A 24,368-nucleotide genomic window follows, 5' to 3' on the forward strand; every position below is an offset into this window, starting at 1 on the left:
GAGCTGTTCGACAGTGGAATTTGCTGCCAAGGAGTGTGGTGGAGTCTCCTTCTTTGGAGGTCTTTAAGCAGAGGCTTGACAACCATATGTCAGGAGTGCTCTGATGGTGTTTCCTGCTTGGCAGGGGGTTGGACTCGATGGCCCTTGTGGTCTATTCCAACTCTATGATTCTATGATTCTATGTACCGATTAATGCTAGAGAATCCCTTGCGCCAAATACAATCTCCACATAAGAACAAATCAGAAGATAAATCTTTGGCCACAATGATTGCAGATTTTATTATTCCACAACAACAAGAAGGAAAACAAGCTGTACACAGATCTCTGGACTGGAAGGCTAACCAATGGCAGATGGGTAAGAGCACATGCAAAATGAAAACAGAACAAAAATCAACACTAAACATGTCAGGCATCATGAAGTCTAGCAATGAAATCCAACACTTTCACACAGCCCACCTCGACGGACTATCAGGGAGTAGCTCCTTAAGGATGAGAAAGTCTAAAAATATCAGATGTGTTATCATACATTGTGTCTTGCTTACTGAGTTGCCTCTCTGCACTAATTACAGGCTATCTTGCAGAAGCAACTTGGAAGTTTCTCTTCGACACTAGAGGAGCCCACGCCGCTTGTTTTCTCAGCTAATGGACGGGGTTTGCAAAGAGCCTCTTGGGACTCTGCAGGTCCGTTTTCTTTCTGCAACCCGCCTTTTGGCCCAACCACACCTAAGAAAGTACCTGTACTTGAACAGTAGCCATCGTTAGTGCTGTAGGTTTGTAGGGGGTCAGTCTTGGGGATGGTCAAGAGTTTCTTCTGAACCAGCGATCCTGTCACTGGGGAGGTTTAGAATCAAGTAGAAGAGGCCGCTGAACTGGTCAGACAACATAATGGCCTTGGCTGGACTGTTAAGCACCTGCAGGGCTGGATTAACCATTAAGCAAAATACGTGTGTGTTTAGGGCATCAAGGGAAGAGGGGCACCATGGGAAATTCCCATTGCCGGATTTACCATGGAACAAATGGTGTCGCTGAACCAGGTTCCACAAAAAAAGCCTCCAAAATAATTGAAAAAAATACATATATATGTATATACAAAAAAAAAACATAGTAAAAATAGAGATTAATGATTATTGAATGAAGATCTGATCAAACACTTTGCATTAGAAAACACAGGAGAATTTTTTTCAAATATAAATAAAGTGGAAGTATACAAAAATAAACATTGCTTTCCATATTACTGTAGGCTTCATTTCATTTCAAAAAATAAAAGTTAATTTTGCGGTTTTATCATTGTTTATGTTTTGAATTAGATATGTAAGGGGGCACCAAAACCTTTTAAGTGTCCAGGGCCTCTAAAGGTCCTAATCCAGCCCTGAAGCACCGTCATTTACATGTCCTAAGAGACTGCCATAGATACAAATGGGTGGGCCATTTTTCACCTCACCTGGCTGCATGCCATGTCGTCCTAGGAAGGGGAGCAATAAGCCAGGGGAGTTGGTTCTGGTGGGTGAGTTTTATCTGAGGCTGGAAGCTGGAGAGACAGAGACAGGTCTTGCTCTGTGCGTGGGGCCCAAACTGGTCATTTTGGGTCTTCTCTGGAAACCTAATGGGGAAGCAAGATCTGTTGGACTGTTAATGCTGTGAGTCCCTCCATCCTATGCTTAGGTTGTATATACATGTGCAAATAAAACCACACATCCTAACCACACATCCTCCACTGGCCTTCATTCCAAGGAAACCAAAACCTGGGTCAGGGCTGGAACGCCTGGAGTCTCTCACTTCTCAGAGACTGGGGTGTGTGCAATATTTCACAGGCTTTCCCATGGTGTTGGTGGAGCCTGCCATTCCCATGTGGTTCAGGCTTTCGGCCTGTGAATCCTGGGCATGCTGGCCCACCGTGGGCCCCAGAGGACTTTTCATATTTGGAACACTAGAAATTCTCTGGAAGAGGCCCAGCTTCTGCAGTGCTTCATCCCTAGGGGACCTCTGGCCTCCAGGAAATGGCAAGGGCTGCTTATCTGTTCCTGCAGCATCCTCTGTTGGCCCTCTGACAGCAGTGGAGCTGTCAAGGTGGTGGAGGAAGCGAGAGCGAAGCTCTTGGACGTTGACCCCTGACCTCATTATTGTGTCAAACTTCCTGAAGTAAGCAGGGTGAGATTCCGCCAATCTATGAGGCCCTCTGGCTTTGGGAGGAGAAGGGTTGGGCCTGCTCCTCCTCAGAGTGATGTCAGCTGATTCCTCCGAAAGGGACTTGGTCATTTTAATCTTGGAAAGGGCAGGGTGAGGAGAACCGGGCCTGGCTGAGGCTGCCTCCACAGGCGTATTTTGCTGCATCCTGGAGTCAACACCGTCCTTGCATTGGTCCTCAGCGCCTGCACACACAACCAACATGAGTGAGGAAAGCCGACTGCAGAAAGTCACGAATGCTTCAGCTGAGATTCCTGCACTGCTAGATCAACCTTGTGGATTCCTTCCAACGCCACAATTCTATGATTCTAAGGAAAGAGGTTGGAGGTTTCCTTAAGAACTCTCTCCCTTCCAGCCCAGCCAGATATGGTCCACCCCAACGCAATGGTTGTGGCAAATGTACCGTATTTTTCACTCTATATGACGCAACAGACCACAAGACGCACCTAGTTTTTGGAAGAGGAAAACAAGAAAAAATATATTCTGAATGTCAGAAGCCAGAACAGCAAGAGGGATCGCTGCGCAGTGAAAGCAGCAATCCCTCTTGCTGTTCTGGCTTCTGGGATAGCTGCACAGTCTGCATTCGCTCCGTAAGATGCACACACATTTCCCCTTACTATTTAGGAGGGAAAAAGTGAGTCTTATAGAGCAAAAAATATGGTATTTGCTGCAGCTATGCAAATACTACACCAATGGTCCCCACAGTAAGCACATCAAGCATGAAGGCAGAAAGCAGTGGGGCGATGATGACTGGATTTCAGATCTAAAGCAGGATTCCCAAAACTGGTACCTTCCAAAAATTTGGGACTACAATTCACATCATCACTGCCCATTGCCACTTGACTTGCTGGGGATGATGGGAGTTGTAGTTCAAAACATATGGAGGACACCAGGCTGAGGAAAGCTGATTTAATGGGGAAAGATCCATGTTTGGGGCCATGTGTGCGCGACAGAGATACACCCATCTACTGTGTATGTGGGCTGAAGTTGGCAGTTGCCTGTGGCAGTTACCATTCTAAGTGCTAAGGATTAAAGATTAGGCATGGAACGCCAAAAACGTCATTCCCACTAGTTTGACTGGAAGGCAGAGTGCTTCTGGGGGCCTAGGAGACAGTAGAGGAGCAGAAATATACCCCCTCACACAGGCAAGCAACAGGAAGGACTGTAGGCATCAGTGAGCATGGGATGTGGGGGCAGAGAAGTAAGAAAATGTTGATTTTAATGTGTTAAATGAAAATCACCAGCCAAATCACAGGAAGCCACATGAGAATGGACCTCGCTACACCAGCCAGCTGGCCTATGTGCTGTAGATCAGGGCTGGGGAGCCTTTGGTCCTCCAGATGTTGCTGAACTACAGCTCCCATAATTCCTGGCCATTGGCTATGTTTGCTAGGGTTGATGGGATTTGTAGTGCTACATTTCTAGAAGACGTCCACAAATCTTTGTTAACGGGTTTGATTTCATCTCACCTAGTGGTTCTGCCAATTCCTGATGACTCTCTTCTTCCTCTTCTTCTTCTTCTTCATCATCATCATCTAAAAGGTCCTCATCCAAGGAGTCAATTGTCTGCAGCAAGTTCTCTAGACATTCCTTCTCTTCTGGGCTTAGCCCAGAGAAAAAATCTTCATCGTCTTTTGAGGTGCCTTCAGAATGAGGTATAGGGCTCAACTAAAGGCAAAATAATAAGTCTTAATACAAGAAGCCAGGATGAGGAGGGGAAACATAACTTCTCAAAGCCAACAAACATACAGCTACTTTTCCAATTAACCAATGGCAGATCCATGCCATACATTTAAAGCACACCCAACACACATTTAAAGCACCTGACTTCTCCAAGAATCTTGGGAGCTGTAATTTGTTTTGGGTGATGGGAATTGTAGCTCTTGGGGGAAACTACAGTTCCCATGATTGGGGGGGGGGGATCTGCTACAAGGCTGCGGAATATGGGAGGTAGCTGACAAGGGAAAACAATTTGGGAGAGGGGTAGCTGGGAATTAGTAACACTGAACAAGAAATGATTGTTAGCTCAAAGTCCTGAATCAGTACTGGGTGTGAGCTATTGATCATGAGCTATTGATCATGGTGTGCCTTTGTCTCTTTTCAACTCTCTGCTCTAAACCTAAACTCATTTACTGATTCCACTGAGACTTTCAATGTACAGTTGTACCTTGGAAGTCGAATGGAATCAGTTCCGGAAGTCCATTCAACTTCCAAAACATTCGAAAACCAAATCGCAGCTTCTGGTTGACTACAGGAAGCTCCTGCAGCCAATCAGAAGCTGCAAAAGCCCCGTCGAACGTTCAGGTTCCAAAAGAACATTTGCAAACCGGAACAATCACTTCTGGGTCTGCGGCGTTTGGGAGCCAAAATGTCTGAATTCCAGGGTGTTCAATATCCAAGGTGCAACTGTAATAGGAGTGCAATTGCACCCTTTGCACCCTGATCCTATGGTCTCATCAAGATGGCTGTTGTGTTACAGGGATAGCCACAATCCTGGAATGATGAGCAGGATGTTAAGTCATCTGGTCACACCATTTTTGGTCTCGTATAATTGTACCACTGTAGATGCACAACTTAAGTATCTTATGCCAGGACTGCCATATTTCAAGAAGTGAAAATCTGGACACTTCCGATATGAGCTGCCACATTGCCTGGGTTTTCCCCGGCCATTTTAACTGATTTTTGAAAATTTCACCCAGATGCCATTTTCGACGGGTGAATCCCAGCTATGTCCAGATGTATGACAACCCTATCTTATGCCAGGGCAACACAACTCCCAGCATAAGGCACCAGTACAAGGGGGACACAGTGACTACCCCCACTCACTGGATCATCACCTTGTTGTGTGGGCTTGCATGTTCCTATGACCCTTGTGAGCAAAGCCATTGGGAATCTCGTACTCCCAGCAGGGTCACCCAAGGCGGTAAGGTCAAAGGGAAGGAGCTAGACAAAGAATGATCCAAGAAGTCCTCAACGGCAGAACGGGCGGATGATAACAAGCAGTACAGTGGTACCTCGCAAGACGAATGCCTCGCAAGACAAAAAACCCGCTAGACGAAAGGGTTTTTTGCTTTTTGAGCTGCTTCGCAAGACGATTTTCCCTATGGGCTTGCTTCGCAAGACGGAAACGTCTTGCAAGTTTGTTTCCTTTTTCTTAACACCGTTAATACAGTTGCGACTTGAGTTCGAGCAGCAACTCATAGAACGCGGTGTGGTAGCCTTTTTTGAGGCTTGACATGAGCCAACAGTGTGACGCGGCAGCTAAAAAAGCCAATGCAATTCTGGGCTGCATCAATAGGAGTAAAGCATCTAGATCAAGGGAAGTAATAGTGCCACTGTATTCTGCTCTGGTCAGACCTCACCTGGAGTACTGTGTCCAGTTCTGGGCACCACAGTTCAAGAAGGACAGTGACAAACTGGAACGTTTCCAGAGGAGGGCAACCAAAATGGCCAAAGGCCTGGAAACGATGCCTTATGAGGAACGGCTAAGGGAGCTGGGCATGTTTAGCCTAGAGAAGAGGAGGTTAAGGGGTGATATGATAGCCATGTTCAAATATATAAAAGGATGTCACATAGAGGAGGGAGAGGTTTTCTGCTGCTCCAGAGAAGCGGACACGGAGCAATGGATCCAAACTACAAGAAAGAAGATTCCACCTAAACATTAGGAAGAACTTCCTGACAGTAAGAGCTGTTCGACAGTGGAATTTGCTGCCAAGGAGTGTGGTGGAGTCTCCTTCTTTGGAGGTCTTTAAGCAGAGGCTTGACAACCATATGTCAGGAGTGCTCTGATGGTGTTTCCTGCTTGGCAGGGGGTTGGACTCGATGGCCCTTGTGGTCTCTTCCAACTCTATGATTCTATGAGGTTTTTAAAGACTTTGGTGATTTTTGAAGCTTTTCCAAAGCTTTCCCGACACCGTGCTTCGCAAGACGAAAAAAATCGCAAGACGACAAAACTCGCAGAACGAATTAATTTCGTCTTGCGAGGCACCATTGTATGTTACAACGGCTGTGACGACGGATGAAGGCTGCAGCAGATAGGAATCTATCGGTTTGTCGTGACTACTTCATGCCATCAGAACAGAGCCCTACTGCGAAGACTGTGCGTTGGTCAGCGTGCACTGATCTACACACATAAAACAAATTCACGCACAGGTGTCTTCCAAAGGCCCATGGCGATCGACAAATGGTAACAGGGGCAGGATCATGAAATCTGGAAGACCCTAGTCATGAACCGGCACATGGGCGGTGGATACAGATTCAGTCGTTCTGACTCAAGGAACGAGGCAGTTCGGCAGCTGTATCCATGACTGAGAAGCCCCTTTTAGGATCCACTCTGCTCACCCCGAAAAGGGGGAAGGGCTAGAAAAGGTGCCCTAAACATAGTCTGCCTCCCTTTTTCCCTGACTGGATTATCAACTCCCATCCGGAAACCAATGTCCCCACTGTGGAAGGACGTGTGGATCCAGAATTGGCTTCCACAGTCACTTACGGACTCATTGTTAAAACTGTGTTTATGGAAGACAATCTTACTTGGCTACGAGTGATCGAAGAAGAAGAAGAAGAAGAAGAAGAAGAGGAGGAGGAGGAGGAGGAGAAGGAGAAGGAGGAGGAGGAAGAAGAGGAGGAGGAGGAGGAGGAGGAGGCATATTAAGTGGAACCTTGGGTTGCAAACGTGGTCCATGCGGGTGGCATGTTTGCAACCCACAGCCCTGTGTCTTCTTGTAGCAACTGTAAATAATGTGCATGACACGATTCGGCACTTCTGTGCATGTGTAAAGCGTGATTTAGTGCTGTTGCGCATGGGCGAGCGCCAAAACCCAGAAGTAACCCGTTCCAGTACTTCCAGGTTTGGTGTGTCCGCAACCCGAAAACACGCAACCCGAGGCATGACTGTACATGCTCATGACTGTTAAGGAAAGTGAAAAAATGGTTAATTCTCCACCAGTCTGCAGAAATGGTGTTTCCCCCTCCCACAGTACAGCTGCAGGCATCTTGTGACTGTCTTATCTGAGTCGCTGGAAAAAATAGCACATAGCACTGGGTAGATAAGGACTCAAATTACAGCATTCATTGTTGTGGAGTACAGGATAATCTGTTGGGAGACTGGAAATTCTTGGAAATAACCTGTGAAAATGTGTAAGCTTTGAGAAGAGCTTGTCTGAGAGAAGATGGACGACTTGCAAGGCTTCTTGGACTCGAAGAACTCTTGGCAGTTGCAGGACTTTGTTAGCCTCTGCATTTTGCACTTGCTATGCCGACTCTGTCTCAGCATTGATTTCATAAGCTGGCATCCTCTCCAGGCTCAAAAAGTGGAACTTCTTGTAGCAACTGTAAATAGTGTGCGTACATTGTGTGTGTGCTTGTGTATGCTAAGTAAAAGCTACCTCCGCTACACAATTGTTTCCTGCGGTGAGCCTGACAGCTCAGCTGAACATCTGTAGCGCATACACAACACCCAACAAAGTCCTGCACATCAGAGAACACAAGACAAGAATCATAGGACACCCTGAACCCTGACACACGCTTGTAATGATCATAATCAGAACAATTATAACACTGTGGTAATTATAATAATTAGGCAACCAGAAGAAAATATGGCTATTTAGCAATAGCTCCATTAGGTAGGAGGAAACCTTTGTGGCAAACATTATTTGAGTCAATATGTCATTCCCAGGAGCAGCGCTGTGGTGAACTGGTGTCAGGTTTTATAAAAAGCCATTGCTTTGGTTTGTCCTCTCCACTTCATTGTGTACATATAATTATTTTAATTCTATCATTCAACCTCATCACCTATTTGTCAAGAGCAATTTTATTACAGTGGTACCTCAGGTTAAGTACTTAATTCGTTCCGGACGTCTGTTCTAAACCTGAAACTGTTCTTAACCTGAACCACCACTTTAGCTAATGGGGCCTCCTGCTGCTGCCGCGCCACCGGAGCACAATTTCTGTTCTCATCCTGAAGCAAAGTTCTTAACCCGAGGTACTATTTCTGGGTTAGCGGAGTCTGTAACCTTAAGCGTATGTAACCTGAAGCGTATGTAACCCGAGGTACCACTGTATTTGGATGGTCTGTCCTATCTAGCTGCCTCTCCTTTCTCAGGCCTGCTTCTGGAGTGCATTTGGACTAGCAATGGCTGCCAAGAGAATTTGCTTGCAGGCCTGGACCCATTCACACTTCCAGCTTGGTTGACCAAACGTTTACATGCGGCATTATTGACGATAATAACAATTAATTGCAATTAATTCATCACCTTCCGTAAATAATCTCAAGGCGATGCACAATGTACAGCTGATATACACAAAATAAAAAACCACATATGCTTTCGCATTAACTATATATTTTCCTTCCCCGTAAAACAATCCAACATGGCTTGATAATGCTTCATAAAACCAAACAGCAACCCCCCCTACCTGGCTGGGAATGATGTCAGAGTTGGCACTTGGAGAAAGCGTCCCATGCATATAGCTCTCCTTTGCAGCCCACAGACAACACCCTTGCTCCTGGTACACTTGGAGGGTTGTGTGTCTGTGTGCAACCGGCTCATATCATATGAATCTGCCTTGTAATGCCAAACCGTTGGTTCAACCAACCCAGTGCGGTAAACTCTGACTGGCAGAAGCTCTCTAAGACAGGTTGTTTGCCACTGAGCTTAAAAAAAATACAGACCATGAACAAGACTACTGCACTCCACTCCTAGCCTGCTTCTCCTTCCCATTTAGGCACATTGAGTCTCTGTACCTGGATGAATTTCCTTGCTAAACTGGCTAGTGCTTATGTAAGGTTTCAAGTATAAGGGGTCATTTTGCCCAAGTTAGTGGGTGCTATTTCATCCAATGCAGTTGTTTGGTCTAGACCCCAGCTGTGGTGTAAATCCCTCTTTGCACTCAGGACGTGCAAACTAAGAGTGGACCTCGGTTTTGCGACTGAGAGATGCAGGGCCTAATTCCTGCTCTAGGTCTCTGTGTGTAAACTCCAGCTCCTTTATCTGCAAAATGAGAGACACCACTTCCGCAAGTTTCTCCTGAGGAAGTTTTGAAACAGGCACTTTGCCCTCTGAAAAGCAGGTGGTGATTAATAATAGTCCACACGGAGCATTGATGAAACGAGGGTTTGACAAGCGAATGTGTGGGTTTTGCTCATACCTCAGGCGGTGTTTCCTTGTTCTTTTGCTCGGTGGTGAGCTGGAGGCTTGCGGCTAAATTGTCCGTGTCCATTTCCTGTCACCACAGAAGCGGCTTCATCCAATCTACATGTTATGGGAAAAGAACGGGAAGGTGGCCATTGAGCCGAAACTGTATCAAGGGGACTCATGGTCCACATTCACAACTATGATACCACTTTAAACAGTTGTGGCTTCCTGCAAAGAATTCTGGGAGTTGTAGTTTAAGGGTGCTCAGAGGAGACTCCTGTTCCCCTCCCAGAAGTGGTTTAACCAATCAATCCTTCTTCCCAGGCAGCTCTGACAACTGGATCTCTGAAAGGGGAATAGGAAGTTTCTAACAATTCTCAACACCCCTAATAAACTACAGTTCCCAAACTGTTTAAAGTGGTATGAAAGCCCTGCATGGCATGACGTTGAAGCAGACCCGATGAAATTAATTAACCTAAGTTGATTGTGTCTATTATATTCAGTGGGTCTAACGTCGGATGCAACCCCCAGTATTTATGTTTCCCTTTTTTATTTTTCTACCGGGATCCACAGAAAAGAAAAGGGGAGGCAGTGATGTGCAGTTAGTCATCGTCCTTTCAAGGCCAGGAGTGTGTGCACTCGGATAACTGGAGGGGAACCGAGTGTGTGGGAAGACAGAGATTAAAAGGAAGGTCTAAAAATATCCAGTTTCCAAAACAAAGTACTCCCAATTGTTTCACAGATCCTAGGACTCAAAGAAATCAGGCAGATTAATGCTGCTTATGCAAATATTCACCTGTATTTTGGAAAGATTGTGGGGCTGTAGAATTGTTGTGGCACTGCTGGTTCCGCGGGGCTGGTTGTTTTAGTTTGTATGTAAGAGAACATGTGGTTCTTGGGGCATCTCTGTTGTGTTTTATAGATCTTGCTAGCTTCTTTGAGGATTCTAGCTGAAAAGTGGGGTGTAAATCTTCTAAAACAACACGGCTGGCCTCGGCCCAGAATACCTGAAGGGGCATCTCCACCTCCATCGTTCAGCCTGAACACTGAGGTCCAGTGCCAAGGGCCTTCTGGCGGTTCCCTCATTGCAAGGAGTGAGGTTACAGGGAACCAGGCAGAGGGCCTTCTCGGTGGTGGCGCCCGCCCTGTGGAACGCCCTCCCATCAGATGTCAAAGAAATAAACAACTGTCTGACTTTCAGAAAACATCAGAAGGCAGCCCTGCTTAGGGAAGTTTTTAATGTCTGATATTTTATCGTGTTTTTAATATTCTGATGGAAGCCACCCAGAGTAAGTAATAAATGATTATGATTATAATTGTTAACAACTCTTCCACCATATTCTACAGGCTAGCCTTCATCAACCTGGACCCTTCCTAATGTTTTAGACTACAGTTTCCAGCATCCCCAGCCAATTCTGGGTCCCACATTCCTCCTATAGCCCCTCAGTTGGCATATCCGCAGTGCAGGATTCCACCCTTAATAATAATAAATAATAATGAATTTATTATTTATACCCCGCCCATCCGACTGAGTTTCCCTAGCCACTCTGGGCTGCTCCCAATCAAGTATTAAAAACAATACAGCATTAAATATTAAAAACCTCCCTAAACAGGGCTGCATTCAGATGTCTTTTAAAAATAGGATAGTTGCTTATTTCCTTGACATCTGGTGGGAGAGCGTTCCACAGGGCGGGCGCCACTACCGAGAAGGCCCTCTGCCTGGTTCCCTGTAACTTGGCTTCTCGCAGCAAGGGAACCACCAGAAGGCCCTCAGAGCTGGACCTCAGTGTCCGGGCTGAACAATGGGGGTGGAGACGCTCCTTCAGGTATACTGGGCCGAGGTCGTTTAGGACTTTAAAGGTCAGCACCAACACTTTGAATTGTGCTCGGAAATGTACTGGGAGCCAATGCAGATCTCTCAGGACCGGTGTTATGTGGTCCCGGCGGCCGCTCCCAATCACCAGTCTAGCTGCCACGAGTCACCTTCAAAGGTAGCCCCATGTAGAGCGCATTGCAGTAGTCCAAGTGGGAGATAACTAGGCATGCACCACTCTGGCGAGACAGTCCGCGGGCAGGTATGAAGAGAGAGGGAAGGGTTGCTTTCTATATGCTCTCTATACCTTGTACCTAAGAAGGATTTTCTATATTCCCTGTACCTTGGATCTAAGTAAATTTCTGAGCTAATTTGATTTCTGCAAAAGAGGGCCCCTCGCTTTCTTATTTTAGGAATGCAAGGTCAGCTAGCAGCTAGCAAGAGATAGCCAGACCTGCAAAAGAGGGCCCCTCGCTTTCTTATTTTTAGGAATGCAAGATAGGAGACGGGAGGAGGGGATGCAGGACGCTTGGCCAGCAAGGGGGCTGCTTAGAAGGCTAGCAATAATAGGCATGCCATTCCATATAGAGAAATAAGTTGAAAACTTTCCAGCTGATTGGGGAAGTTTCTGAGGGGCGTTTGGGGGAGGAAGGAGGGAGCTTTCTCAAGGTATAAGAAAGTCTGCAGAGGCGTATTTCTGGGCAGCCAGTCTTCCAGAATCTATTCTGCTGGCTGTCTCTGTGTGCACAGATAATAAACTGCTTTCCTCCAAAGAAGAATCTTTCCTGGTGCTTTCTTTTGCTCTCTCTCTGGATCTGGGGACGCGGGCTAACGATTCCCTGGCATGGACTAGGCTCAGCCTACATCTTGGTTCCCTGACCGGGAATCTGCCCCACCTCAGAGGGCTGGGGAGAGCCAGGCTCGACCTCGGTGGACAGCTCGGATCGGCGATTGCAGGCTCCACGTGCACCCTGCCAATTTGTGGGGGGAGCCAGCCACACCGCTCCGGAGCAAGGACCCAGGTCGAGGGAGGAAAGAGGACGGCGCCAAGGGGAAGGGAATCCGCAGCGGAAAAGGTAAGCCCGACGGAAAGGGCAGCCCGACGGAAAGGGCGAGGCCTGATCAGCCTCACCTGGTCATGCAGTAGAGTGCAGCCAGGAAGGGAAAAAAGGGCGTGGCAGTGTTGTGCCACCAGTAAGGTTTGGTAAAAAGGGGATTGGCTGCGCAGTAGAGTGCCAGCCACCAGGAATAAAGGGGACTGGTTGTGCAGGAGAGTGCCACCAGCAAAAATTTGGAACAGAAGAAGGAGGGGAAATTATTTTGGTGTGTTTTGTGTATTGCATGCTGAAGTTATTTTGGTGTGTTTAGTGTGTTACATGTTGAAATTATATTGATGTGATTTGTATGTTGTATGTTGTATGTTGCATGTCAGATACCCTAGTGACTGAATTGTCAAGTGTGGGCCAGGGCTTAGTGTCCCCCTTGGCCGAGCGATTGTAGGGCTGTAGTGTGTGGAGTGTGAAAGAATTTACAACCTGTTGGGGGCAGAGTATCTGAAAATGGGGTCTGGGGCAAGCCAATGTAGTCCTCTGGAATGCTTTTTAATCAACTGGAAAGCAGCCACAAAGCAGGATGATTGGGGAATCAAATTGAGGAAACAGAGGATGAGAACATTATGTGAGGTTGATTGGCCCTCGCAGCAAACTAACTGGCCCTCGGAGGGCAATGTAGAAAAGAACCCATCGTGGTTGAAAGCCTGCCGAGGCGACGCCCCACAAAGTACAGTTTGTGCAGTTCGACCGACAGGGAAGTCAGAAAGGCCCCCAGTGATACCAGACCCAGAAGAAGAGGAGGGGGAAGTCATTAAACCACCTCCACCCTATGCTCCACCAACTGCCCCTCCCCTGGACCCAGGCCCCCAGGCACCGGGAGGAGTTGGCCCCCAGCCTGAACCCCCCAAGGCTGATGAATCAGAAGAGGAAGAAGAGGATGATGAGGAATTTGTAAAGGGATTGGTTGAGTTAGCAAAGAAGGGAAGAAAGTGGACTCAGTATCAGTCTTTGAGATTGCAACAGTATGTACAACCCTATGCAGAAGAAGTGGATGTTAGCCCCCACGTGTTGGCTGCAGCAGGATGCTCCTCAACACAAGGGAAGAAATGGCAGAGGGAATGGATAGAAGCAGCAACCAGGGCAGCCTTCCATAAGTCCCATGAGGCACAGAAAAAGGGTGGGGTCGGAGTAATGCCCCTCCGAAGGGTTTATGACCCACCAGGACCTCCAGGGGCTAATGGAGCGGCAGCAGAACGGACCTACACGGTCCAGCATATACCCTTCTCTAGTGCAGATGTTTGTAATTGGAGGAACCAAAACCCCTCATTTGAGGAAAACCCAGCAAAAATAATTAAGCTGTTTGAGGAAATTTAAAAAAAAAAAAAAAACATACAACCCCACTTTTTATGATGTGCAATATTTGATGGATGCCCTGCTAACTACAGAAGAGACTAGGCGCATCCATGTTGAAGCCCGAACACACATGAGAGCGCAGGGAGCGCAGGAGATCAAGCTGTTGCAGCAGGATATCCTGAAAATACACTGAATTGGGATTATCAGATCATTGAAGGGCAAAATAGCCCAAACCACTTATAATCAGAGGGAAAAAGAGACCCAGAAGAAAAAAGGAGAAGTACCAGGCAGAGAAGTTGATGGCCCTGAAGACGGGAAGTCCACCGTTAGGAGAAGAAGAGGAGGGCGAGGCCGCTTAGGAAAGAGCAACAGCATGCCTTCAAGCATTTGAAAAAGGCATTGCAGCAAGCACCAGCGCTGGGCATCCCAAATCATGAGAAGCCTTTCTCCCTATTTGTGGATGAAGACCAGGGAACAGCAAAGGGAGTGCTATGCCAAAAATTGGGAAGCTGACAGCAGCCCGTGGCATACCTATCTGAGCGCCTGACGCCTACAGAACAAGGTTTACCGCCATGCATGAGAGCAGTAGTGGCAGTAGCCACCCTACTGCACAAAGCAGACAAATTTACTTTTGGCCAAGACACTGTTTGTGTGACCCCGCATGCAGTCCCAGCTCTGCTTGACATGAAGGGTACCTATTTCCTCTCCCAAGCAAAAATGAGAAAGTGCCAGATGCTATTGTTGCACCCGCGTTTGAAGTTCCAGGTTACCACCGCCCTCAACCCAGCTACCCTGTTGCCGGTAGGAGAAGGTGAGGAGCAGATGCACGATTGCATTGAAGTGATGGATGAAGTATATTCCAGCAGACCTGACCTAAAAGATGAGGCAAACCCCCACTGGCCTTCATGGTTTGTAGATGGAAGCAGCTTTGTTGAGACTGGACAGCGGAAAGCAGGCTATGCAGTGGTAGCCCTGGAAGACTAGGTGATCGAAGCAAAGTCACTCCCACCTGGAACATCGGCCCAGCTGGCAGAGCTAACTGCGCTTACCAGAGCCCTGAGCCTGGCAAAGGGACAGAAGATAAACATTTATACAGATTCTAAGTATGCATTCCTGACTTTACATGCCCATGGAGCCTTATGGAAAGAAAGAGGTTTGCTTACCTCCAGAGGAAACCAGGTGGCCCACCCGCAAGCCTTATTGAACCTTCTGGATGCTGTATGGGAGCCTGAGGCAGTGGCAGTTATCCATTGTTATGGACACAAGACTGGACCAGGGGAAGTGGCCAGAGGAAATCGATTGGCAGACAAAGTGACCAAAGAAGCAGCCCGGGAACTGGCCCCCGCCTTGGTTATTGGAGCACTGGTCCCAGAAGAGATTTTAAGCACCACTGACAAGCCAGCTTATACAAAGCAGGAAAGGGACACTGCAGACGCTCAGGAGTTGACGTTGTCCAACGAAGGATGGTACCTTACCCCTGATGACAGGATATGGATTCCAGAGTCCCTTTCTCGGCAGGTTACTCAGAGATACCATGATTCAACCCACATAGGACCAGATGCTACAACCAAGCAGCTGGAAAAATGCTTCTATATAGCCCACCTCTCCCAACTGGCAGCCCAGATCTCCAGGAAATGCCTGCTGTGTCAAAAGAATAATCCCAGAGCCGGACCACTGGCTCCCCCAGGGATTCAGCACAGTGGAACTGCACCTATGGAAGATCTTGTCGTGGACTTTACTGAATTACCCCGTTGTGGACTGCACCGCTACCTGCTGGTGGCAGTGTGCACCTACACCGGATGGGCCGAAGCATGGCCCACAAAGACTGAAAAGGCATTTGAAGTAACCAGGTGCCTGCTTAGGGAAATCATCCCTCGCTATGGACTGCCAAGGTCCATAGGATCTGACAATGGACCAGCATTTGTTCATGCAGTCCTGCAGGGACTGGCAAAAGCGCTCCAGATCAACTGGAAGCTGCATATTGCTTATAGACCCCAGAGTTCTGGAAAAGTAGAGAGAATGAACAGAACTCTAAAGAATCAGCTGTCCAAGCTGACACAGGAGACCGGGTCTAATTGGGTGACCATGTTGCCCTTGGCGTTATTCAGGGTCCGCAGTCTCCCGTCAAAACGGACCCATCTGTCACCCTTTGAAATTGTATTTAGGAGACCGGTCCCATATGTCAGAATATGCAATTGAATAATTAAGTCCAGATATTTTTCCGAGTTTTCTTTTGTCTCGACAGGTGGACCCAGGCTCGCAACCCCTGTGTGTTGGCTGCATCAGTTCGAGCCAGGTGACGAAGCGTAGGTGAAAGACTGGCAGCGAGCCCCCCCCCCTACAGCCCTGCTGGAGGGGACCATACACTGTGCTACTTTCTACACCTACTGCTGTGAAGGTTGCTGGCATCACCCCGTGGGTCCACCCTACTTAGTAAAGAAAGCCATTTCAAACTGGACAGTTACACCAGATCCAGAGAACTCCCTTCGGCTGATTATCTCCAGATGCCTGGCAGACGACCGCTCTGCTGATATCACACCGGAAGCTGATATCTCAACGCACAGCTGAAGAATTGGATGGGAGGGGCGCCCGCGGGCAGCGTCCCCAACGTGAAAACCCGTGCCGGGACTAATCCAGGAAGTCCACCAGGACATTTAATATTTTCATAAGGACTTTTTCTTTTTTTGTTATCTGCCCTATGCCCCACAGCCCTGACCCCACTGAGCCATACCGCCCTTACCGGCCTGCTGGCCTCTGCTACGACTGGTTCGTCTTGCCGGTGGTAAGAGATGGCGTGCTCATTGGCTATTGGAAACTGGGGTTTGATGAGGTTACCATATTAAGACATCCCACTACCCCGTTGTGGCTCCTCTTCCACACCACTGTCCAGCACGCGTGGATAGTGCTCATACGGGAAGTTGCAGAGACGGTCGAAATCTATCGAGTTCTGGACCGCTCTTGCTGTTGTGGGAGGGTAATCAACTGTTATCCGGGGGGTAGAGCACTGTACCAACCTCATCTGATGGACCAGGTTCTAATCTTAATCCAGGCGATAGATGGGACGGAACCTATCTTAATGCAAGTACTGCAGGGGTGGGAGCCTTAACCAGGTGTGCATTGAAATTGCTAAACAAGTACCAGTACGAATTGCCACCCCAGGATTTCAGCTTCCATATGCCCTGGTCAGTAGGGAGGCAGCTCGAGAGTTCAATCTACCCAACAGGGTTAGTAGGAAAGTTGACCCACATAGTGGGAGCATCAGCTCACCGGTAGGCTCTCACCCTTGAGGAAGTTCACCACAATGTTAAATCTTTCCAATTGTTGGCTGTGTATGCACATACCACCTTATGCTAAACGGCCAGGTTTGATGCTACATGGAATTCCCATTGGTAACATCTTCAACATAGAGAGGAGTTTGTGTGCTAGTTCATTTTTATTGCTGCATGTTTATCCCAGATAATAATGTCAGCATTTCGGCCACAATTGACCACATGGAAACAATGATAGCTGAAAACCCGCTAAAAACTACAGAAGGTGATCCGTGGAATTGGTTATATTCTTGGTTGCCCGATGGTGGATGGATGGGGAGAATATTTACCATGATGATAGGCCCAATAATGCTTCTATTGCTTCTTTGCTTTTGTATTCCCTGCTTGATGCAATGCTTGCAAAATATGATGGAGAAGATAATGTCTCGCATGATGGGACCTCGCGTGATTGCTTTCATGAGAGATTATAGACCCCTACCCCAGAACGAACCTAAGTATTAGGTTGTTCATAAGAAGAGGAGGGAGTGAAGAGAGAGGGAAGGGTTGCTTTCTATATGCTCTCTATACCTTGTACCTAAGAAGGATTTTCTATATTCCCTGTACCTTGGATCTAAGTAAATTTCTGAGCTAATTTGATTTCTGCAAAAGAGGGCCCCTCGCTTTCTTATTTTAGGAATGCAAGGTCAGCTAGCAGCTAGCAAGAGATAGCCAGACCTGCAAAAGAGGGCCCCTCGCTTTCTTATTTTTAGGAATGCAAGATAGGAGACGGGAGGAGGGGATGCAGGACGCTTGGCCAGCGAGGGGGCTGCTTAGAAGGCTAGCAATAATAGGCATGCCATTCCATATAGAGAAATAAGTTGAAAACTTTCCAGCTGATTGGGGAAGTTTCTGAGGGGCGTTTGGGGGAGGAAGGAGGGAGCTTTCTCAAGGTATAAGAAAGTCTGCAGAGGCGTATTTCTGGGCAGCCAGTCTTCCAGAATCTATTCTGCTGGCTGTCTCTGTGTGCACAGATAATAAACTGCTTTCCTCCAAAGAAGAATCTTTCCTGGTGCTTTCTTTTGCTCTCTCTCTGGATCTGGGGACGCGGGCTAACGATTCCCTGGCATGGACTAGGCTCAGCCTACAGGTAGGGTCTGAGCCTGCGTACCAGATGGAGCTGGTAGACAGCTGCCCTGGACACAGAATTAACCTGCGCCTCCATAGACAGCTGTGAGTCCAAAATGACTCCCAGGCTGCGCACCTGGTTCTTCAGGGGCACAGTTACCCCATTCAGGACCAGGGAGTCCCCCACACTCGCCGCCCCCTGTCTTAGTTTTCCACAGAGGCTGGGCAGAAGCAGCAAGTGTGTATGGAGCTTGATGGAATTCCTGAGCCTGCAGTGATTACTTCTCAACCTGAAAATGAGCCGGTGCTAACAAACAAACCAGAAGGCTCCAATACTCTCTCCCAAAGGAAACCAGTTCTGCAAAACTTTCCACCTTCCATCAAGCAGTTGGTCCCTTACCTTTCCTGCCCCGACCTGGCCACAGTGATCCATGCGACGGTCACCTCCAGGCTTGACTACTGTAATTCGCTCTATGCGGGGCTGCCCTTGAAGCTGTCCCAGAAACTCCAGCGGGTGCAGAATGCTGCAGCGAGGCTCCTCACGGGGTCTTTGCCATGGGAGCATATTCACCCAGTGCTTTTCAAGCTGCACTGGCTCCCGGTGGAGTACAGGGTCAGATTTAAGTTGCTGGTTTTGACCTTTAAAGCCCTTCATGGCCTAGGACCCTCGTACCTACGGGACCGCCTCTCCCGGTATGCCCCACGGAGAGCCTCAAGGTCCATAAATAGCAACACCCTAGTGGTCCCGGGCCCTAAAGAAGTTAGATTGTCTTCAACCAGAGCCAGGGCCTTTTCAACACTGGCTCCGGCATGGTGGAACGCTCTGCCTCATGAGACCAGGGCCCTGCGGGATCTGATTTCTTTCCGCAGGGCCTGAAAGACAGAGTTGTTGCACCTGGCCTTTGGCTTGGAGTCAATTTGATTCCCTCCCTCTCTTTCTTTTTCCTTCTCCTCCTGTGATGACGCTGCATTTTAATATTTTAATGTTTCAATATTTTAATGATGTATTTTAATCTTGTTTTTAAGTTGTATTCATTCAATTTGTTTTTATTATTGCTTGTTAGCCCGGCCTTGTCTGCGGAGGGCAGAGTATAAATAAAAATTATTATTATTATTACAAATAACCCAGAGATGCATTTTAAATAAAAGGACACATTCTACTCATGTAAAAACACACTGATTCCCAGACCGTCTACGGGCCGGATTTAGAAGGCGATTGGGCCAGATCCGGCCCCCAGGCCTTAGTTTGCCTACCCATGTCTTAGGGACTCCACTCCAAGTTTGTGTAGAGTTTACTCCTTAGCCTTTTTTTCTTCTGAAGATGTCCCACAAGGCAGCAGAGGTTTAGGATCAGAGTTTTCCTTCTCCTAGGTGGGTTACCTTCTTCCTAGGTTGATGAGCCCTGTCTGCCCCTCACTTCCCTCTACAGCGCATGGGCAGAAACTGCCTTCTTGACCATTGGACCCACTATTGGTCTTGTCTGCTCAATCGGCCAGAACCTGTCTTCGCATCCAAGGGAAGTCCCTAACTCACCGAGGGTTTGAGACCCATCAGCTACTCTCACCTGGGTTAGGGGGCCAGTCAAAGCCGTTCCCGAGGTGTGGCTGCTGCCACATGCTGATAGCTTCTAGGAGCCACAGGTGAGCGGTGCCTGGAAACCAGGGACACCCAGCAACATTGGACCTGCCTCATGTGTCCCAGAACACTGAAACTTTCTTACTTTCCTGATAGCTGCCAACCCTGCCTGCCAGCTCAGAGCCCAGTGAACTTCTCCTTTTTTCTTTTTTTTGATCTGCCTATCTCGTTCCTGCCAGCAGGTGACATCCACTGATAAGCGTACAGTAATTTGTTTCCTTCTCACAACAGAGACACACGTTATCTTTTTCCAGCGTTCCAAAGCAGCCACAATATTCCCAAAGCTGGTGTAGCTGGTGGGTGCTGCTTTGAAGAATATCTGTGCTGATCAGGTGCCACCGTTGCCATTGTTCCGTGAATGGCACCGGTATTTATCGCAGTGACTGTGAATTTCTAACCAAGCGCATCCTAGATACAAAGGGCAAGCAAAAATAAAATATGACTCAAAGCACCTATAAGCTAGGATTATGTGAAACAGGCACAAATATAAATCTTTGGGGTCCCCCCCGCAAAGGTGCTTAAAATGAATAGATTGGTCATATGGCTTTTACAGAGCAATTATTTGTTTGGGCCACATGAATTGTGCTACCCAGTTTCTCTCTATCTAGTAATTACCACTATTGGCATGTGCCCCCCACTAGAAGGCTGCCCACAAGTACTAGGGGGGAGAGAGCTTTCCCACCCTTGGGCTATAGGATATGGTAGAAACTCTGCTACGCTAGCAGAATGTAAGACTCGTGGCTGGCATAAGAGATACCCTGAGAGAATATTCTAGAACATGCCAGTGCAACAAACAGAGAAAGAAAACAGAAAGTGTCTTTTAAGGCGGTGCTTGTCAGCTGCTGATTTTATAAATTCTAATAGATAGATAGATTTAAAATCTGCTGCCCACTTCACTTGCATAGGAGCCAACTCCTAGGGGCCAAAGTCCCTTCGACCCTCCCCAATAAAATATTTAAGGAGGGCCCCTCCAAGTTGATGGGCATTGCTGTTCAAATGGTCTGTGTGCGCCGTGACTTGTAATTGATTAAGCGGGGTGTGTGTGTGTGATATTTTATTCAAGTTGGCACCCCTGTTCACTTGCAATCTAAGAACGTAAGATGAGGCCCCCTCGATTAATCAGGGGCATATTTTCAGTCAAGTAAATGCTTTTAACTTGATTAATCTAACCAACCAATGATTCAACATTGCAGCCCTACTAAATGCAAGATCTCCACGAGGCTTCGTCCCAACGGTTGAGAACCTAAGAGGGGCTCCGCCACTCTAGCCCGCTGTTCTCACAGGGGCCATCCGGATGCTTATGGGAACCCCTCTAGCACGACCCAAACACAATTGCACCCTCCCCTCCTGTCAGGGGCATTATTACTGCCTCTCAGGGTGGAGGCAGAGCATAGCCATCAGGCCTAGCAGCCGCAGATAGCCTTATCCTCAATTAATTTACCCCATGGTAAATTAAGGCCCGGAGGCTGCATCCGGCCTAATCGCCTTCTAAATCTGGCCCGTGCACGAATCAGCATGTTTTTACATGAGTAAAATGTGTCCTTTTATTTAAAATGCATCTCTCGGTTATTTGTGGGGCCTGCCTGGTGTTTTTACATGAGAAGAATGTGTGCTTTTATTTAAAATGCATCTCTGGGTTATTTGTGGGGCATAGGGATTCATTTCTTTTTTCAAAATATAGTCTGCCCCCCCCCAGGTCTGAGGGACAGTGGACCGGCCCCCTGCTGAAAAAGTTTGCTGACCCCTGATTTACCCAGTCCTTAAAAATCCTGAAATTTGTTCGATCCAGCTAAAAGGCAGCCCAATTTCTTTTTTAAAAGCTTAACAGCGTTGCAAAAGTTCCACCCAATTGTTTGGATAGCCAATCAAACAGCACTTGGTGCTCTGTTTTCTCCTCCAATGATCCTTGAACACACTTTCAGAGGTGCAATGCAAGGAAAGTTTGGCTACTCCTGGATGGCACAGAACTGTCGCCTTTGTATCACAACCTCCAGGTCCTTATCCTTCTCCCCAACTATGGATGTAGCTAGGGCGGGTGCAGCTGCCTCTCTAAACCAAGTAAATAAATAAAAATACTTAACCAACTGACCAATTGCATCGCAGTTAACTCGGTCCCCCCCCCCCCCACATAGTAAAAGTAAAGGTAAAGGTACCCCTGCCCGTACGGGCCAGTCTTGACAGACTCTAGGGTTGTGCGCCCATCTCACTCTAGAGGCCGGGGGCCAGCGCTGTCTGGAGACACTTCCGGGTCACGTGGCCAGCGTGACATCGCTGCTCTGTCGAGCCAGAGCCGCACACGGAAACGCCGTTTACCTTCACGCCAGTAAGTGGTCCCTATTTATCTACTTGCACCCGGGGGTGCTTTCGAACTGCTAGGTTGGCAGGCGCTGGGACCGAGCAACGGGAGCGCACCCCGCCGCGGGGATTCGAACCGCCGACCTTTCGATCGGCAAGCCCTAGGCGCTGAGGCTTTTACCCACAGCGCCCCCCGCGCCCCCCCAATATAAAGCCTAAAATAAATCCTGGCTATGCCCATGCCCCACCTCCAACAGCCCCCTTTGCTTGAACTGAAATTGAAATATAATAGAAAGGGAACTCTGAGACGGTCTTTCTGCTTACCAGCCTGTCCTTAGCCTCCTCTGTTTGTTGGAACTCAGGTGTTGGGAGAGCAAAGGAGCTGTGGCCAGCAGTTTGCGGTCCCTCTTTTCGTTCCCCATGGAAATGGGTGACCCTGCCTGGGATTGGTCTTGGATGGAGGGAGAGCTTTGTACTGTTTGTTTGGACTCTCGGTGGCATGCAAATAATAATTATTTCCTTATTGAAGCATCCAAGGGCTGTGTCAACAGCACAGGTGCTGCCTTGCCCTTCATCCAGGCCCGTTCCCTTTAGAAAGCAACGGCCTCCCCTCTTGCGCAAACACTTCAGCCAACCTAGGGCGGAAGGGCTGAAAAGGAGGGGAGAGCCTAGCGGTTGCAGGTATCTTAGCTACCAGATCGCCCAGGGACAGGAGAAACTCTTCGTTACCGTGGGAACAGCAAGCTCCTTCATGCCATTGTGGAACTACCACCTCGGCTTAAGTCAATTCAAATATCATATAAAAGGCACACTCTGACATTTCACAACCAAGGGGGCCTTTTGAAGGCAGCGGGCAAGCGGGGAGTCTCTACCACCCCAATATGCCTTTCTTGAGTGAAGGATGCACTCTAGGCCCATCAAAAGCAGCTAGACAACCTGAGCCATTATAAACTTAATTGCTTTGGATCCCATCCAGAATTATCCATGTCAAAGCTCAGGCTCATCTTCTGCGAGCTGAGCAGCCGCCTCTTTTGTACGCGTAGCCTGGTTTTGTGCCTTAAGCACAGGGATGAGGGAGCTGAGGGCCACTGGCGCCTGTATCTGGCCCTTGAGCCCCTCCCCAAGCTACACATCAGCCACGCTCATCCCCACCCAGACTGCGTGCGTATGCAAGATAAGTTTAAAGCATGGGTCTCAAACCCTCGGTGAGTTAGGGACTTCCTCTGCATGCAAAGACAAGCTGTAGCAGATTGAGTGGATGAGGCCAAGCCTGGGTCCAATGGTCAAGAAGGCAGATTCTTCACTTGCTGTAGAAGGAAGTGAGGGGCAGATGGGGCTCGTCAACCTGAGAAGGTAGCCCATCCAGGAGAAGGAAAACTCTGGTCCTAAACCTCTGCTGCCTTGAGGGATATCTTTGGGAGAAGAAAAAGCTAAGGAGTAAACCCTACACAATTCATAGTGGACTCCCTAAGACGGTTGGATGGCGCCTTGTACACCTCCTTCCAAGCTGGTGCCAAACGTATTGCCCTGCTTTCCTTTGGACCACAGGTTTAAGGTGCTGGTTTTGTTATGTACTGAAGTTCTCACCCTGGGCCAGCAGGGGGATACTGTAGATAGTTATGCAAATAAGGGATCGAAAGTGACGTTCAGTGATTGGATAGTTTTAGAAAATTGTTACAGTTACGTTGTACTGGAGCTCTATATAAGCAGGCTGGCTGAACCCTTCAGTTCAGCTCTGTTCTGGCCTGTGAATAAACAAGAGCTGTTTGAAGAATCACTGTGTCGTCTGATATGTTCACCCACAACTTAACAGGTTTTAACCTTTAAAGCCCTATACGGCCTAGGACCCTCATACCTACAGGACCGCCTCTCCTGGTATGCCCCATGGAGGACCTTACAGTCTTCAAATAAAAACATCTTGGAGATCCTGACAGGGAGGTTAGGCTGGCCTCAACCAGAGCCAGGGCTTTTTTGGCCTGGTGGAACACTCTGTCACAAGAGACTAGGGCCCTGCGGGACTTGACATCTTTCTGCAGGGCCTGCAAGACAGAGCTGTTCCACCAGGCCTTTGGCCAAGGCACAGTCTGACCCCCTCTCTCCTTCTGTAATCTTCATAGAACTCGAGCCCAATGCTTGCCATTAATTTGATTCTGAACTGATTTTAGAATGTATTTCAATTAATTGACTGTGGTTTTATGTAAATTGTGCTATTTTTACTGTTGTTAGCCGCTCTGAGTCTGGCTTTGGCTAGGGAGGGCGGATATAAATAAATTATTATTATTATTATATTATTATTATTATTATTATTATTATTATTATTATCATCATCATCATCATCATCATCATCATCATCATCAGAGGCTGGTATTGTCGTCTGTGTTATGTACAGAAGTTCTCACCCTGGGCCAGCCGGGGGATACTGTAGATAGTTTTCACTCAGGTCCACATATGCAAATAAGGGATTGAAAGTGACGTTCAGTGATTGGATAGTTACAGAAAGTGGTTACTGTTGCGTTCTAGTGGAGCTCTATAT

General features: G+C 47.9%; 1 protein-coding gene across 1 annotated transcript; it reads right to left on the reverse strand.

Moving 5' to 3' along the window:
* Window positions 1-1,098: 1,098 nt before the first annotated feature.
* Window positions 1,099-23,713, reverse strand: LOC114591924 (uncharacterized). The gene is made up of 4 exons (XM_077925129.1): window positions 22,160-23,713; window positions 9,328-9,431; window positions 3,654-3,852; window positions 1,099-2,369 (listed from the first exon to the last, which is right to left on the reverse strand). Exons 2-4 carry the CDS (start codon window positions 9,397-9,399, stop codon window positions 1,780-1,782), a joined length of 861 nt encoding a protein of 286 aa, XP_077781255.1. The 5' UTR covers window positions 9,400-9,431; window positions 22,160-23,713; the 3' UTR covers window positions 1,099-1,779.
* Window positions 23,714-24,368: the final 655 nt, after the last annotated feature.

Source organism: Podarcis muralis, chromosome 2 (assembly GCF_964188315.1).
Source record: "Podarcis muralis chromosome 2, rPodMur119.hap1.1, whole genome shotgun sequence".
NCBI lineage: Eukaryota > Metazoa > Chordata > Lepidosauria > Squamata > Lacertidae > Podarcis > Podarcis muralis.

Coding starts and splice junctions, on each gene's coding strand:
- LOC114591924 (XM_077925129.1), bottom strand. CDS start 9,399: ATGGACACGGACAATTTAGCCGCAAGCCTCCAGCTCACCACCGAGCAA. Junction 3,853..9,327: donor ACAAGGAAACACCGCCTGAG/GTATGAGCAAAA, acceptor TTTTGCCTTTAG/TTGAGCCCTATACCTCATTC. Junction 2,370..3,653: donor GGAATTGGCAGAACCACTAG/GTGAGATGAAAT, acceptor TTGTGTGTGCAG/GCGCTGAGGACCAATGCAAG.